General features: G+C 48.6%; 2 protein-coding genes across 3 annotated transcripts in view; both read left to right on the top strand.

Moving 5' to 3' along the window:
- Window positions 1–753: 753 nt before the first annotated feature.
- naa50 (N-alpha-acetyltransferase 50, NatE catalytic subunit) lies at window positions 754–4,037 on the top strand. 2 transcript variants are annotated; one of them, XM_061666381.1, is made up of 5 exons: window positions 754–946; window positions 1,978–2,111; window positions 2,466–2,585; window positions 2,658–2,724; window positions 2,905–4,037. In XM_061666381.1, exons 1-5 carry the CDS (start codon window positions 939–941, stop codon window positions 3,080–3,082), a joined length of 507 nt encoding a protein of 168 aa, XP_061522365.1. In that variant the 5' UTR covers window positions 754–938; the 3' UTR covers window positions 3,083–4,037. The 2 variants fall into 2 exon arrangements, with proteins under 2 accessions (XP_061522365.1, XP_061522364.1); XM_061666380.1 differs by having other exon boundaries at window positions 1,975–2,111.
- A 392-nt stretch (window positions 4,038–4,429) lies between these two features.
- The window catches only part of LOC133396817 (basic helix-loop-helix domain-containing protein USF3), an 11,341-nt gene continuing 1,207 nt past the window's right edge, over window positions 4,430–14,563 (top strand). The window contains 9 exon segments of the mRNA XM_061667049.1: window positions 4,430–4,557; window positions 5,029–5,090; window positions 5,185–5,216; window positions 5,286–5,368; window positions 5,707–5,803; window positions 7,456–9,418; window positions 9,453–9,912; window positions 9,914–11,938; window positions 13,523–14,563. The exon segment at window positions 13,523–14,563 is cut by the window's right edge and continues 1,207 nt beyond it. Coding sequence (XP_061523033.1) covers window positions 4,543–4,557; window positions 5,029–5,090; window positions 5,185–5,216; window positions 5,286–5,368; window positions 5,707–5,803; window positions 7,456–9,418; window positions 9,453–9,912; window positions 9,914–11,938; window positions 13,523–14,563 — 5,778 coding nt within the window. The 5' untranslated portion in view covers window positions 4,430–4,542.

Below are 14,563 nucleotides of genomic sequence, written 5' to 3'. Positions count from 1 at the left end.
AAATGACTGGATGGATGGATATGGAGATATATATATATATATATATATATATATATATATATATATATATATATATATATATTGCAGTGACGTGCGTTCAGGGTAGGCAAGTGAGGCAGAGCCGCACTGCCCCCTGGTGGTCGTTCCTTTCCACTGCACGTAAATAGTAAAAAACCAACCTTATGATTACATTAAATTGTTCCGTTTTAGTTTTATGGAACAGTGGAGTCTGGTACGTACGGTGCCACAACCAGCATGAAAAAAAGCACAGTCCGTGACACCAACGGGTTGACATTTACTCCCTGGCTATTTGGTCCTCTCTACTCCCGCAGACAAAATCACAAGTCCATGTTTATATAAAACACATTCATTGGTAAAACCCAACCGTAACTTCACACTCTGCTCACCATGCATACCACCAACCCCACTCTCAATTCCAGCAGTTTTATTAACCTCTTTTTCCCCCCAAAGTCTGCACTACTTAATTGTCTTTCAAAACGAAAGGAACACTCTGCAACCTCACCTCATTCATCCCAATATCATCTTTTAAAAAGACCATGTACTATGATGTCTATTATGTAACTATATCACAATGCACAGTTTGTTGTACAGAATACACATTTGCTTTTATTTTGCTTCGTTTTACTCTGCTGTCGGCATTGCAACCTAAAGTACATCCTGACAGATTAAATTCAGGGTATACCATGCATCGTGTACGACACTAGTGCGCATGCGCGGGGTCGGGGGTTGACAGGCTCCTCACAATCGTGGAAAGCGGTGCGGCGGCGGCGGCGGCGGCTAAGCTAAGCGTAGCAAAGAGCTACATGTGGAGGGTAAAACGGGAAGGCATCCCCGACCCCAACTCTCGTCATATCTCCCCGTCTCCGCCAGTTACGACGCTAAAAGTCGAGACTCGGTGAAAATTGTATCCGTTTACGATGAAAGGGTGAGTGTCCGCTTTTTAAGCCGCCCGTGAACTTGTTCACCACTGCATTTGGTCACCGGGGGAGGAGACGGCGAGGCTAGCCAGCTACGTAGCTTAGCCTGCTAAGCTATTTTTAAACTCGGTACCCGAGCCGGATGGTGTAAAATAAAAATAAAAAGCCTAGCGACAGCGCCGTTGATGGCCCGCCGATTTCAAGCCGGTGCGTGTGGAACTAGCGAGCTAACGCTTAACTACGAATGTTTTTTCTCCCCCCCGACCTTAGCTGTGATTAGACAGCGGTTAAAGTGGACGTTGGGATGCTGAATTAGTCATATAAAATCCGGAAACCTAACTTGTTTATATGTTAAAACTGACAAGTCAAACGTTCATTTAGGAGTTTGGAATGTGGTCCCTAAATGTCAGTTATGACAAGCATGCGTTTTGGGACAAGAGGGTTCACCAAGCTTCAGCACTTTGCACGTAGTGGGTAGCAGGTCTGCCTCACAGTTCTGAGTGTGGGGGTTCGAATCTCAGCGGTGTGGATTTCACCTGCAGGGTTTACTTTGCCTTTCACCCCTTGAAGTCAACGGTGACAGGCTCCAGGTCACCCGAGAGAACCTAATGAGGATAAGTGCTATAGAAAATGGATGGATGGGTTCAGCTCGCTCTTCCTCACCTTTCTCTTTCATTGTCAATCGAACTGTGTGTGTGTGACAGAATGGTGAGCGTTCACACGGAGGCTGTGTGCGCACAATGCATTCATACGAGTGCCGCTGTCTGTTAAAAAAAAACAAAAAATACCCTCATTTTGACTTATTCTTAAAAGCTTAGCATTTGTTAACTGCGCAGGGACAGTAAATAGTAAAACTACAATAAAGCAAACCTACTCTCCCCTTTAAGATGACCGTTGCTGTGATTTTGGATTCCTCTTCTGTGGTTGCTTGCCGTCTGTGGTGGTGTTTAATCCGAAAGGAACACACTGAAGGACTGAGCTGGATGTTTCACGTCGCATGCGTGTCAGCCCTTTGACCGTTTCGCTCTTGTTCCAGTAGCCGGATCGAGCTGGGTGACGTGACGCCCCACAACATCAAGCAGCTGAAGCGCCTCAACCAGGTCATCTTCCCCGTCAGCTACAACGACAAGTTCTACAAGGACGTGCTCGAGGTGGGCGAGCTCGCCAAGCTCGGTAAGTGACAGCACAAATTTACCCTTTTTTTAATTTTTTTAAATAACAGAACAAAGTTTATTGAATGTATGTGTTTTTGATATTGATAATAGTACACTGGAACATCACCATTTGAACATCCCTAAGATGTACAATTTGGAAAATTCATCCCAATTTCCGAGGTTGGCGCATCCTGTGAGATTTCATCGCCATAAGGATTCATATTGGAAAGTGTTGCATTCAAATAGCGAGGTTCCACTGTATGTACAAGTAACTATGCGTAATACATAAATACCTATTGGAAACGCATTGCTTATTAGAGGATGATTAAATGAAGGTGGGGGCTCTTTTCGGTTCCCTTTATTTGTCTTGCAGCATACTTCAATGACATCGCGGTGGGGGCCGTGTGCTGCCGAGTGGACCACTCTCAGAACCAAAAGCGATTGTACATCATGACGCTGGGCTGTCTCGCGCCCTACCGGAGACTCGGCATTGGTGAGCCGCACAAAATAGGATTTTTTTTTTTTTGTCTTTTTATTGAGAAATTGTACATTGTGGCACTTGTAGGTACAAAGATGCTGAACCACGTGCTCAACATCTGCGAGAAGGATGGCACTTTTGACAACATTTACCTGTAAGTTTCCAATGTTTTCCCACATAATGGAGATTGGATGCATCTGTCTTCATCATAAAACATATTAAAATTATTAAAGATAATGTAAAACTACTCAGAACTGTGAGGCAGATGTGCTAATCATTAGCCTGCAGAAAACAACATTCTGACTTTTATTTTTATTTTTAATCGTTCCAACAGTCACGTGCAGATAAGCAACGAGTCGGCCATCGACTTCTACCAGAAGTTCGGGTTTGAGATCATCGAGACCAAGAAGAACTACTACAAGAGGATAGAACCGGCTGACGCGCACGTCCTGCAGAAAAGCCTGCGCAGCCCGAGCGCGCCGCCCAGCAGAGAGCTTCATAAGATGGAGTAGGACGGCGATAACGGAAGCGGCGGGCGGGGCGTCACCCGCTTTTCGGAAAAACCAGCACACCTGACCTGCGGATAAAAGAACTGTGACATACGCCCCCACCCCCACAAAGACGCTTTCAAAGACAAAATTGGGGAAGAAGAAAAAAAAGAATTGAAATTACTTGTTTTTTATTCCCCCCACGTTACTCATGCAGTTAATTGACAAAGTGTCCAAAAAGTGCTCCTCCAATTGACAACCTGAGTGTGGTGTTTGCGATGCATACTTTGTGTTTGACTTGGTTTTGATGCAGTTCTAAAAGCTAAATGGGGGAGGGGGGGCTGTTATCTATAGTTTCTGGTTTTGAAACAGTTTAAAAGATCGACCATTGCTCCGGCGTGACCACACCTGATGGTTTGTGTGGGTTGAGGGGGCGGGAAGTTTGAATGTGTTCTTCGTGGGCCATGAGGAGCAATTAACAAGGTGGTGGTGCGCTTGGAATGACTTCATTTTAAACCAATTTGGCTGTTTTTTTTTTGTTGTTTTTTTTTATTTTTTTTATAAAAGTTGGTTTTATTTTTATTTGACATTGCAGAGCTGTGTTTCAGAGGTTCTCCTGGGTTTTGCAAAATGGTATTGAATGTCAACGCATTCTTCTCCAAAGAGGAAACGCGACATCTTTTGGGATGGAGTGCGTCTCGGCATAGCTGTTCCTCCCAACAACTTCCTGCCGAGAATCGACCGCCGAAGTGGTCCGCTTGTGGTCTTTTAAAACGCTTGTGTGTGCGCGCGTGTGCCTGCACGTGTGTGCGTTTCACCCAGAGGAAACTCTGACTCCGAATGCATGCAAGGAGACTTGTGTCCTCTCTTTACTGTAGTATAAGCATGGTTTCTTTCTTTGAAGAATTTATCTTTTTCTGGAGCTCTATATTGTATGACTTTTTAATGGCAAAATAAATGAATTACTATTTGCAGTAAAGATGCTTCCGTTGTCACTTCTAAGATACAAGTATGAGAAATGATTTTCTGTATAATAAAACTACGCTTCCGGCTCTATGGTTATTATGCCGTCACTGGTATCTTGTATGGTACCGTCACAAGAAGCACCCCAAAAAATCCAAAGAAAATACAAAACACTCTCGTGAAGTTAAAAAAAAAATTCCAACATACGGCGAACCAATAAAATATATACATATCCTGCGACCCAGCCGATTTTGGGTTAAATAATAAATCTACACGGGCATCCGAAGGCAGCAAGGTGGTTGAAGCGTACGCGCATCTCTACGTCGCCGCTCGCCCATGTTGATTGGCTGCGTCGCCCGTGCTCTGAAGTCCGATTGGCTGTCAGATCCTTAGCCCCCGCCTCTTTTTGGAGCTACGATTGTTTTGAGAGCTGGGTTGAAATAGCATGCTAGGTAGCTAGCAAACAATTAGCTTCTCTAACCTTTCTCTCAGGTTGTCGGAGGTGCAGACACTTATATAAAATGTCCAAACTACAGGTGAGTGGGTACATATACGCTTATAATAGCGTTTTGTCATTGGAGCCGCGACGAAACGGGGCTCGTTTTTGGCTTTAAAAGTGAGCTAGGCTAACTATTAGCGCGGTAGCCGGAATAAGCATAGATTGCTTTTGACTTTGTATTTGAACAATTGGCGTGATAAGTAAATAAAGTTCCAACACAATATTCAACTTTTTTTTGTGTGTGCGTGTGTTTAGTTTTTGCACAGGCGCCACAAACGCTGCAGTGCTAGCTCAAAAGCTTGTGGTTGTAGCAGGAGCACTGTGTATATTTGAACGAAGCAACGGTTGTTTCTAAACCATCCTGAGAGAATACCTACAATTTAAGATCTTTTGAACGTGTTATCTACATGTTGTATCATCATGGATGTTTGCGTCGCAGGACGGCCACAGGAAGGATCTCAGGTCAACCTGGTGAGTTTATTGACTAGCCTGGTGCCCTATCAAACAGGCAACTGTTTGGGAAAGGATGCCAGAGATGACTGAAACCGAGACAACCGGTCGAAAACCAAAGTAAGCCATACTTGAACCATCTTACTTGAGCCATATTTGTTGTTAAGAAAGACATCCTGTATGTATATGCCTACGTTTCCCAATTCTTTTGCAGAAAGAAGAAAAACAAAGAATCCCACAATGCAGGTAAAATATCCGCTTATACATCACCTGTGTTTATGTTGCGATCACTTACATTTTTTCTCTCGTATTCAGTCGAGAGGCACCGGAAAGAGAAGATAAACGCAGGGATTAACCGCATTGGCAATCTGTTGCCCTGTTCACAAGCACTTAAACAGGTAAGATGCATTCAACTATAGTTGTTCCTCCCTCTTGCGCTCCACGATTGCCTGCCTCACAGTTCTGAGGTTCTGGGTCTGAATCCTGTGTGGAGTAAGCATATTCTTCAAATGCGTGTGTTGGTTTTCTCCAAGTACTCCAGCTTCCAGCCTCATTCCAAAAGCATGCATGATGTGTTCATTGAAGAGTCTAAATTGTCCAGGTGTGAATGTGAGTGTAAATTGTTGTTTATTTATATGTCCCCTGCGATTGGCCGGCGACCAGTGCAAGCTGTACCGTCTCGCTCGCTTAAATTCACTCAAGATAGGCTCCCACTCACCCTTGTCTGTGTATGCAGAGTAAGAACATGATCCTGGACCAGGCTTTTCGTTACATCAACGAACTGAAGAAACAAAATGACGCAATGCTCCTGGAAGGCGGCGATAAAGTCCAAGGTAAAGTTATAACAACGTCAGAATCCAACAAATTCTAATGCTGATATTCCTGTTGTGAACTGATCAGGAATCCTCATTTTTACTAGGCTTTACACGATCAGGATTTTTGGGGCCGATCACAGAGTTTATTAAAAAAAAATAATAATAAAATAAAAAAAAAACGATCACTGATCCAATCACAAGCTTGAGGAATGTGTCTATTTAAATGATCTGTTCATTTACTGAATATACTTGTGTACTTAATTGCTCAAAAAATTATATTTACAATAAATAATGTATCTTTGTTCCTCTATTTATGACAGTGAGGCATAGTGACAGACAGAACAAATAAATGGTCTTCTATTAGATGGCAAGAGGTAAATACAATAATTAATGTATCCACTTTTTGTGACATTTTTGTTTGTTGGTGTGCCGTGAGATTTTTTCAATTCTAAAACGTGCCTTGGCTCCATAAAGGTTGGAAATCACTGCTCTAGTCAGATCGTGTATTCAGGTCAAACCAACATTACAACATGACAGAAATAATGAGTGCTAACTTACTATAATTAATTTACTTTATTTTTAATTACTTCAACCACACCAAAACTTTAAAGCATGATTCGACAGAACGGCGGCATGTTTACACACAACCGTTAGTGCTAGCACTAGCTTGCTAGGCTACATAACGTTATGTTGCCTGCTTGCGAGCCGTATCGTATTCAAAGTACGTGAACATACATCAGGCAAGCGTTAAACGAACGTCCTCTCCTCTACTGAGCACCGGTGACCCCGAACACACGTTTTTCCCCATTTTGAGTTGACAAGATAAAGCCCATTGATCGTAAAAAACGGGATGCGGTGGTATCGGAATACAAGATTTTATTGCAGTCGTCTGACATAGTGCAATTGTGAAAGAGCAAATTTGTCTTGTAGTCTGATCCGGGCATTACGAGTTGTCTGTTCCATACCGCCGACTTTTTTTTTTTCTTTTAATAACTTTATTGGCCGTCAGATATTTACAGTACTACGTCAAAAGACATGCGACAAGGCTAAAGATAAACTAGCTTTTGGATTCAAATATACTGTGCACGATGGGGACGCGTAGTCATTGATCGGATCGGCGAATTATGACATTAAAGCCGATCAGCATAAAATGCTAAAAATCGTCCGATACCGATCAGGTCGATAAAATCGGTGTAAAGTCTAATTTTTACTACAACAATGAATGTTACTTTTCCTTTAATAGTAGCAGGACATAATTATTTACTCAACTGCAGAGAGTACCAGGTGTTTATTTGACAGGAGGCCTTTATTTTTATTTTTTTTAACAAATATGTATTTATGGGCGAAGTTGGACACGCTATCTGTTGATTGGTCAAGAGAATAGTTGCAGCTGTGTTACAAAACGGGAATGGTAATTGCAAAACAAAAACATAGTGTAATAATAAAAAAATTAGTATTTTGTGTGTCGTAGTAAGAAAACAAAAGCGCTTAAGACTGTGTTGGGAAAGTTTTTTTTTGTTGTCCTCTGGGTTCATCACCCTTAGGTAAGTGCATGATTTGGGCTGCCTTTAATCAAGGCGAGGCATTTATTAGCGTGGAATTGCTTTTTTTGTAAACTTATACAGCCTGTGCACGTGACAGATGGTTCTGTACGTTCTCGATTTCTACAGCGGAGGAGATTAGACGACTGCGGCGTCAGTGTGAGGAGCTTCGCAAGGAGAGCGCCCACTACATTGAACTCCTCAAAGCCCACGACATCAATCTCCTAGAAGACCCCACGGTCCACTGGAAGGGCAAGCAGCGCTGTGCCAAAGTGACTCCCACTCATCAGCTGCCCAAGGGAATAATCGTCTATTCCAACGGTAACGTGATTTGCCCCGCAGGAAAAGAGACGAGGACCGGGAAGCAGCCATCGGAAACAGTAATCCTTCAGCCCCCCTCGGAAGTGAGCGCAAGCGTGAGGGTGAATGGAGCATTGCTCCAAGTTACTTCTTCTGCTACTTCGGTTCGCTCCGGCTCGAGTGTTCCCCAGTCGACAACAGGCCTCACGGTAGTGGAGCGGTGTGTGATTGAGAAGCCGCCTCAGCCACCTTCCGTGTCATACATCACCCTCCAGCTCCCAGCCGTAAACGCCGGCCCGCCCCGGCCACCTGCTGTCCCTGCCCAGACCGACATAGCAGCTACATCAGCGTCTCAGCTTCAGCCGCCCGTCTCCTGTCTCGCCACGTTAACTCAGACAGTAAGGGATGCCACCCCCAGGACTGCAAGTTACACTGCTATCCCCAACAGCCAAGCCCTTCTCAGGGCGGGTGCGGCCGGTAGCACGCAAACAACATGGACAACGCTTCAGATGGCAGGCAACACAGTGCAGCCTGTCTGCCAGAGTCTAGGCAGCACCACCCAAGCTGTCCACCAGGTGACAGTGTGTCCCGTGGGCACCAAGCCTCCTTCCGTTCAGCCGATTCAAATACAGATGCAACCTCCTGTACAACGAGCCCCCATTACCGCACATATTCCGGCAAGGGCGTCACAGCTACAACCTGCAATCCCAGTAATCGCCCCGCAACCTCAATGCGCCGTGCTCCCGCAGTCGGCCGTCGTGCCCCAGCCGACTGTGGTGGCCCGCCCCGCCGTAGTTTCTCAGCCCCAGTCGCTCATACCTCAAGCTCAACAGCAGGCCACCGTGCTGCCACTCCTCCAGACCATGCAGGTACTGCAGGTCAACCCGAGTGGCACGACTGCCTCGGCACCGCAGAACAGCAACAACCCCAGCGTGGTCATTCTGCAGCAGGCCAACTCCTGCCCGAGCCAGCCGGTCATGAGAGAAGAAGCGAGCAACCCGACGCCCTGTCAGCATATTGTCATCATCCAGGCTCCCAACCAAGCTGCGCCCGCCCCTCAGAATCCTAACGTTGGCTTGGTGCCTGCTGCCGTGACTGCTGCTGTGCCTGCTTCTGTACCCGTCACTCAAACACCCAACAGTTCAACGTCGACATTGCAGAGTGTGGGTGGGAAGCAGCTGGTGCACATTCTCCCGCGTCCGGCGCAGCCTCCGGTGAGCCATCAATCTCAGGCGAGCCAGGCATCTGCCGGAGTCCAGACAACCCCGCAGACTATCACTGTGAATGGGCAGGTGTTTGCCCTACAGCCCATGAAGACTGCAGACAAAACCGCTTCCCAAAGTACAATCCAACTGGTCCAGCCTACCACCAGTGAGGAACCCACTACCAATGTGGCTCTCAATAGTCTAGGGGCCCTCAGTAGTCTGAACCAGAGCATCTCTCAGGGCCTTCCACTTAGCATTTCTAGCCAGAGCAACAACAACGGCGGCCCGCCTCCGGCCTCTCCATCCGCGGTGGCCCAGCTGAAACGACAGCCTCCTGCTCCTGTGACTGTCCCAGGAGCCGCGGTGGTCTTGCCTGTCCAGCAACTAAAGGTGCCTCGCCTGAGCCCGGTCAAATCTGGACTAGCGGCAAGTGCGCCTAAGCCTGCCAGAAAGAGGCTACGGACGGGTCTTCAGACTAAGCGGTCGGCAGCCAAAAAAAACAAAGCATGTAAGAGGAGGGAACTCAGCCAGGCTAGTTCAGAAGAAAATCAGAAATGCATCTCAGGCCTCAGACATTCCTCCCGTGGCCGCCACGACGGCATCTGGTGAAACTGTACAAAGTGTCACTTCCCCACAGAGCTCACCGAAAACGGTTGTTTGCGTTACATCCAGCGGTCCGACCCTATTTAGTCAGCCCAGGCCGCAGTGTGTCGGCTCAGTCGGCACAAATCCCAATGATGTTATTTTTAGTCAAGCTAACGCGAGTGTTACGGCCACCGCAATTGCAACTGTCAGCGCGACATCGGTCACGCCTTCAGTGAGTGGAGCCCTGGCCACTAATGACAAAGCGGCTGCAGCTTCAAACGACAGCTCGGCGGTAAGCGAGCCTGTAGAATCAGGAGTGAAGCAACTAGCCACCAGTGCAGAGACTCGCACAACGCAAAGTAACTCTTCTCTTCCCGTTACGGTGTCTAAACCGAGCAGAACTGTTGTCACTGCTACAGGTGGCGGTGATGTAGTGAACAGCTTTACCACTGCTCGTACTGCATGTCCTACTTCAGTCTGCACCACAGTAACAGTCTCTGCAACAGCAGAGTACGCAATCAGTATCTTGTCACCAGCCACCCAACAACACAGATCATGTGCCTTGTAGTAAAAATGAGCCCATTCCTTCATCCACCGAATCCACAACTGCAACTCCATTGTCGTCGGTTAGCGCCGCTATAACAAGTTCGGAGTTGAGGAAAGCAGTTTCAGCCGCGAGAGCGCAAACGAAGCAACCCGACCCGAATGTGCCGACTGAAGTGAAACTTCCTCAGCCACCAGGGAAAAACAGACAGGCCCAGGAAGAGAGACCTGCTACTACCTTAGCAGTGTCCACATCTGATACGACACCTAAGAAAGACTTTGTGCTGTCTCAGAGGTTATACACTAACCTAGATGATCAAAATATGGAGCCCCCAGTAACCGATTCGCCTATGTCCACGGTGGCGGCGGGAGGCAGAGGCTTCTCCGTGGCCTCGATGCTCCCTCAGGGTCAGGGCATGAGCGCCTCCTCCGGCTCCTTTGGAACGTTTACCTTCACGTCCGAGCAGGCTGAGATGCTAGCACTGGCTATGCTAGAACAGGACAGTCCTGGGAGGAGGGCCGGAACCTGTGTCGGCAACGACGCGGCTCCGGCCACGTGGCAGCCTCCGAAAGATTCCGTTGGTAAAGAAAAAGCTTCCAATGTACAGCAGGCTAAAGTGACCAAACCTGTAGACATAGTAACAGTTAAACCGCCAGTTCAGGCATCCGTCAGAGAAGGTGGCGATGGGTCTGCCAGTGCGACCGGTGGAAGCAGGCATCCACAGAACCCGGCTAATCTCCTCACGTACTCCCAGTCTCACTCCCTCTCCCAGGCCCAGACTCAGAGCTCAGTGCAAAGTGGCACCGTCGCCAGCTTGAGTATCAACAACCTGATCAGGCCCAGCTCCTCTCAGCAACCCTACCCGGGCTCTCCCAGTCTGTCAGGCCAACACTGCTCTGTGCCCTCGCCCGCTGCCGCCTCAGTCCACATTTCCCAACCCTCCAACAATGCACTCTCGCCGTGCTCAGGTGCAGCCCAGCTGAATGAGTTCGCCCCCATGAAAACGGCTTTACTGATGGCTCAGGCTGAGCGACAAGTTAAGATCCTCTCCAAGCGGCAGGCCCAGGAAGAGGCCATGCTCACCACAGGGAAGCGACCCAAGCCGTGCCCTCCGCCGGCCCCCACTGTGGGCCACATGGATGTGAAAGGACCGGACCACAGCCAGATGATGGTAGGACAACTGCCTCCCTTGTCCTCGGCCATGGCGAGGATTAATCCGGAAGGCTCCCTCTTCTCCACAAACTCCTTCATGAGCACGGTAGTTCGAGCCGCGGATGCCCACTGCCCCCCTGAGCAGAACCAGCCGGGGGTGCTCCACCCGCCCCAGGGACATCCGCAACATCCTGCCGCCCAGCCTGGCCAGCACTTGGGTAGCAACCTTTACTTGAAACAGCAGCTGCAAGAGCAACAGAGACACCACCTGTACCATTTGCAACACCACCTGACGCAGCCGGAGCCCGCGCAGCGCCACTCGCTACACCAGAGGGCGCTCCAGCAAGAGCAGCACGCCCAGAAGAAGAGGGGGCTGGTCCGAGGCGGCCAGACCGGCTCGCCCGCCGCCGTCGCCATGCAACAGAAGCAGCATCACCTGGAAAAGTCCGGAGTCCAGCAGCAGCGCTCTCATCCGCAACAGGCTCCACATCAACAGCACGTGCAGCAACAGCAGCCCGCCCAGCAGCATGCGCAGCAGTCCCACCAACAGTCGCAGCAGCATCAGTCGGTGCAGCACCAACAGTCGCAGCACCAACAGCACCAAGCGCCCACGCATCAAACGCAGCAGCAGCACCAACAACAACAACACCATCAACAGCTGCAGCAGCAACAGAACTCCCATAGCAGGCACCAGCAGCATCTCCAACAACAGATACAACAACAGCAGCAGCAGCACTTTAGACACCAGGAGAAGAGCTGTGAGGCCCAAGCTGCAGGAGCCAGAGTCCACCACAACAACCACCTGGCTCAGCAGGACCACCTCAAGGTCAGTCCTCACATTGTCAAGCATCAACTCTCTGGAACATTCCTCAAAATCTAGCCCATCAGTACTGGGGTCCTTGCTTCATGACAGAGTTCCGTTTCTAACCCAAATTTGTATGCGCTGTAGTCTATCATTAACCTACGCTAACGGAGTAGTCAAGTTCTAGGCCATGAATATAAAACAGTTAAATGGAAACTGTATGCATGGACTGCAACTAACAATTGTTTTAAACTATTTTTTGGGTGAATTGATTCATTGGATTAAAAAAAAACTAACATTTCCATCCCTTTATCAGAAAACAGGGCATTATTTCAGATTGACAGTGCACAAAATGGATAAACAAATTAGGATTCAGTTACTAGTTTGGCCCTTAACATCAGAAAAAAGGCAAAAATGTTGACAATTGTTTTCTAAAGTTAAAGATGTTTCCAAATGTCTTATTTTGATGAAACACAAAGATAACCACTCTGCTTTATATTATAATGTGGATATTTACTGCTTCATTATTATAATGAATACAATTATTTACTGGCTGAAATTCCGAGGATTTGGACTATATTAAGTTAAACAAGGTCTGTAAACGATTAATCGATTATCAAAAATCACTGTGCAAACTGGTCAATTGAGTGCCATTCGTAACATCGTACGTCGAGACAGCTATTAACTGAAGACTCCCTGTGCTAGGAACCTTGTTGTTCTTGATATGTTTGTGGCCCCTGCGAATGTTTGGAAAAAGTTTTAAATAATATCGTCTACCTAAGCAACTGCTTGCCAGCATATTGACATTGACTCCCGATGTTAGAAAGTGCTTCGATAACAACTTTATGTATTTATATGGTTTTGCAGTTCTGACTGGCTCTCTACGGGCAACCGTTGTTCCAGTTTGAGTCTATTTCCGTTGCTGTACAAAAAACAAAACAAAAAATTCAGTTTCCCTTATGCGTTCTTTTATGTTTGTTACTGTTACTGATATTACCTGCTTGATGGTGTTGACTATAGCTCCAGTTGATGGCTTTCAGCAGACTTCAGCTGATACAAAAAACAAACAAAACTAAATTCTCCTGTCGAGGGGTAGTATAAAAAAATTAATAAAAATTTGCCTTCCATGAATAGATCGTGACGGCAAAAAGACTGTCTGCTCAATGTTTGCACAATCATAGCCGGTAATGACAACTGCATACTCCTGCATCAATATTGCTGGTCACCACCTGGTGGCAGTGTTGCTCACTTGTGCGTGTCTTCCTAAAGCAAAGGCCCGAACGAGGACAAGGACAGAAAATGCATGTTTTTTCCAAATTTTGTCAGTTCAAGACCCACATTAGAAATGTGGTTCCCACCCGGGACCTGAACTTAAAACAAAAAAACCGAAAGTAATGCCATAACATTGACACAGACTTTACATTAAAAAGTAAAATGTATGATTATAAGCAATAGATTATGCTTGACAGTCGGTGACCCGAGAGATGGGGTCTTGAGACATGTTTGTGGCTCTACCCATGACAGACATGCTGACCAAATATCATATTAATAAGTGAAACTGACTCTGGGTCAGGGGAAAATGACATGGCATTTTGTGTCTCCCTTCAGCCTGGTCAGGACCACACTGCCATGCAGAGGATGATGAGTTCGCGGACTCTGGAACAGCAACAGCAGCAGCAGCAGCAGCAGCAGCAGCAGCAGCAGCAGCAGCAACAGCTCATCTCCCCGCCCAGTAATCCGGCGTCCCGTTCGTCCGACCTGTCGTGCGCGCCGTCACGTCAGGAGCGCCACCGCGTCTCCAGCTACTCTGCCGAGGCGCTCATCGGTAAAAGCTCAACGAGCGGCGATCAGCAGCAGCGCATGGCGCACCACCTCCAGCCAGGCCGGGGCGGCGCTGCCGCGTCCGAGCAGGGCGACCCGCGGGGCTACATGGACGCGTCGGGGAGAGCTAAGGCCAACGTGGCGCACAACCCGCAGGGCCGGCTCCCCTCGGACCACCCGGGGTCGGCCGACGTTCAACGCGTGACGGAGTGTCCGCCCTTCAAAGCTATGGCTGCGGGACCGGGTGCGCATCAGCTCGGTGGTTTCGAGGCTCAGGTTTCCCGTGGGAGCGACATGGCCCCCAAGTCGCAGAGGACGCAGCAGCAGGGAACATTCAGAATGGGCGTCGGGCCTCCGGCGGACGGCAGGAACCGCGGCGGCTACTCGAGCGTCCACCTCGGCCCACAGGGAGCGCACGTCGGACCCTCGCTGCTACGCGAACAAGAAGCTTGCCACCAGAGCTTCATGCAGAGCCTCCTGTCCCCCGAGGGGAACCACCAGAGGGTGGCGCAGTGCTGCCCGCCCGTCAGCATGGACTACAGCTGCGGCCCCGGAAGCTCCTCGGGGGACATCCAGACGAAGGCGTCAAGCCCCGGCCAGAAGCCCTCGGCAATGAACAAAACCCACATTTCTCAGGTCAACAGTAATATGCACGTCGGGGGCCGGGCGGCCCACCTTCCCGCTCCGCACGGCGGCTCTGAGCCGGGCCGCCCCTCGGCCCCCTCCAGGCCACCCGTCAGCCAGCACTCTCGCCACGCGCAGCCCGCCAAGCTGAGACCGGGCGAGCGCCCCCGGTCGGGAACGCTGCGACCCGGCAACCCCTTCGAG

Source organism: Phycodurus eques, chromosome 21 (assembly GCF_024500275.1).
Source record: "Phycodurus eques isolate BA_2022a chromosome 21, UOR_Pequ_1.1, whole genome shotgun sequence".
In the NCBI taxonomy this organism is placed as follows: domain Eukaryota; kingdom Metazoa; phylum Chordata; class Actinopteri; order Syngnathiformes; family Syngnathidae; genus Phycodurus; species Phycodurus eques.
This window is presented reverse-complemented; position numbering and strand designations above follow the sequence as displayed.

Excerpts from the sequence above, each read along its gene's own strand:
- naa50 (XM_061666380.1), top strand. Across the intron at positions 2,112-2,465 it reads GGGCGAGCTCGCCAAGCTCG|CATACTTCAATGACATCGCG; the intron begins GTAAGTGACAGC and ends TTTGTCTTGCAG. Across the intron at positions 2,586-2,657 it reads CTACCGGAGACTCGGCATTG|GTACAAAGATGCTGAACCAC; the intron begins GTGAGCCGCACA and ends TGGCACTTGTAG.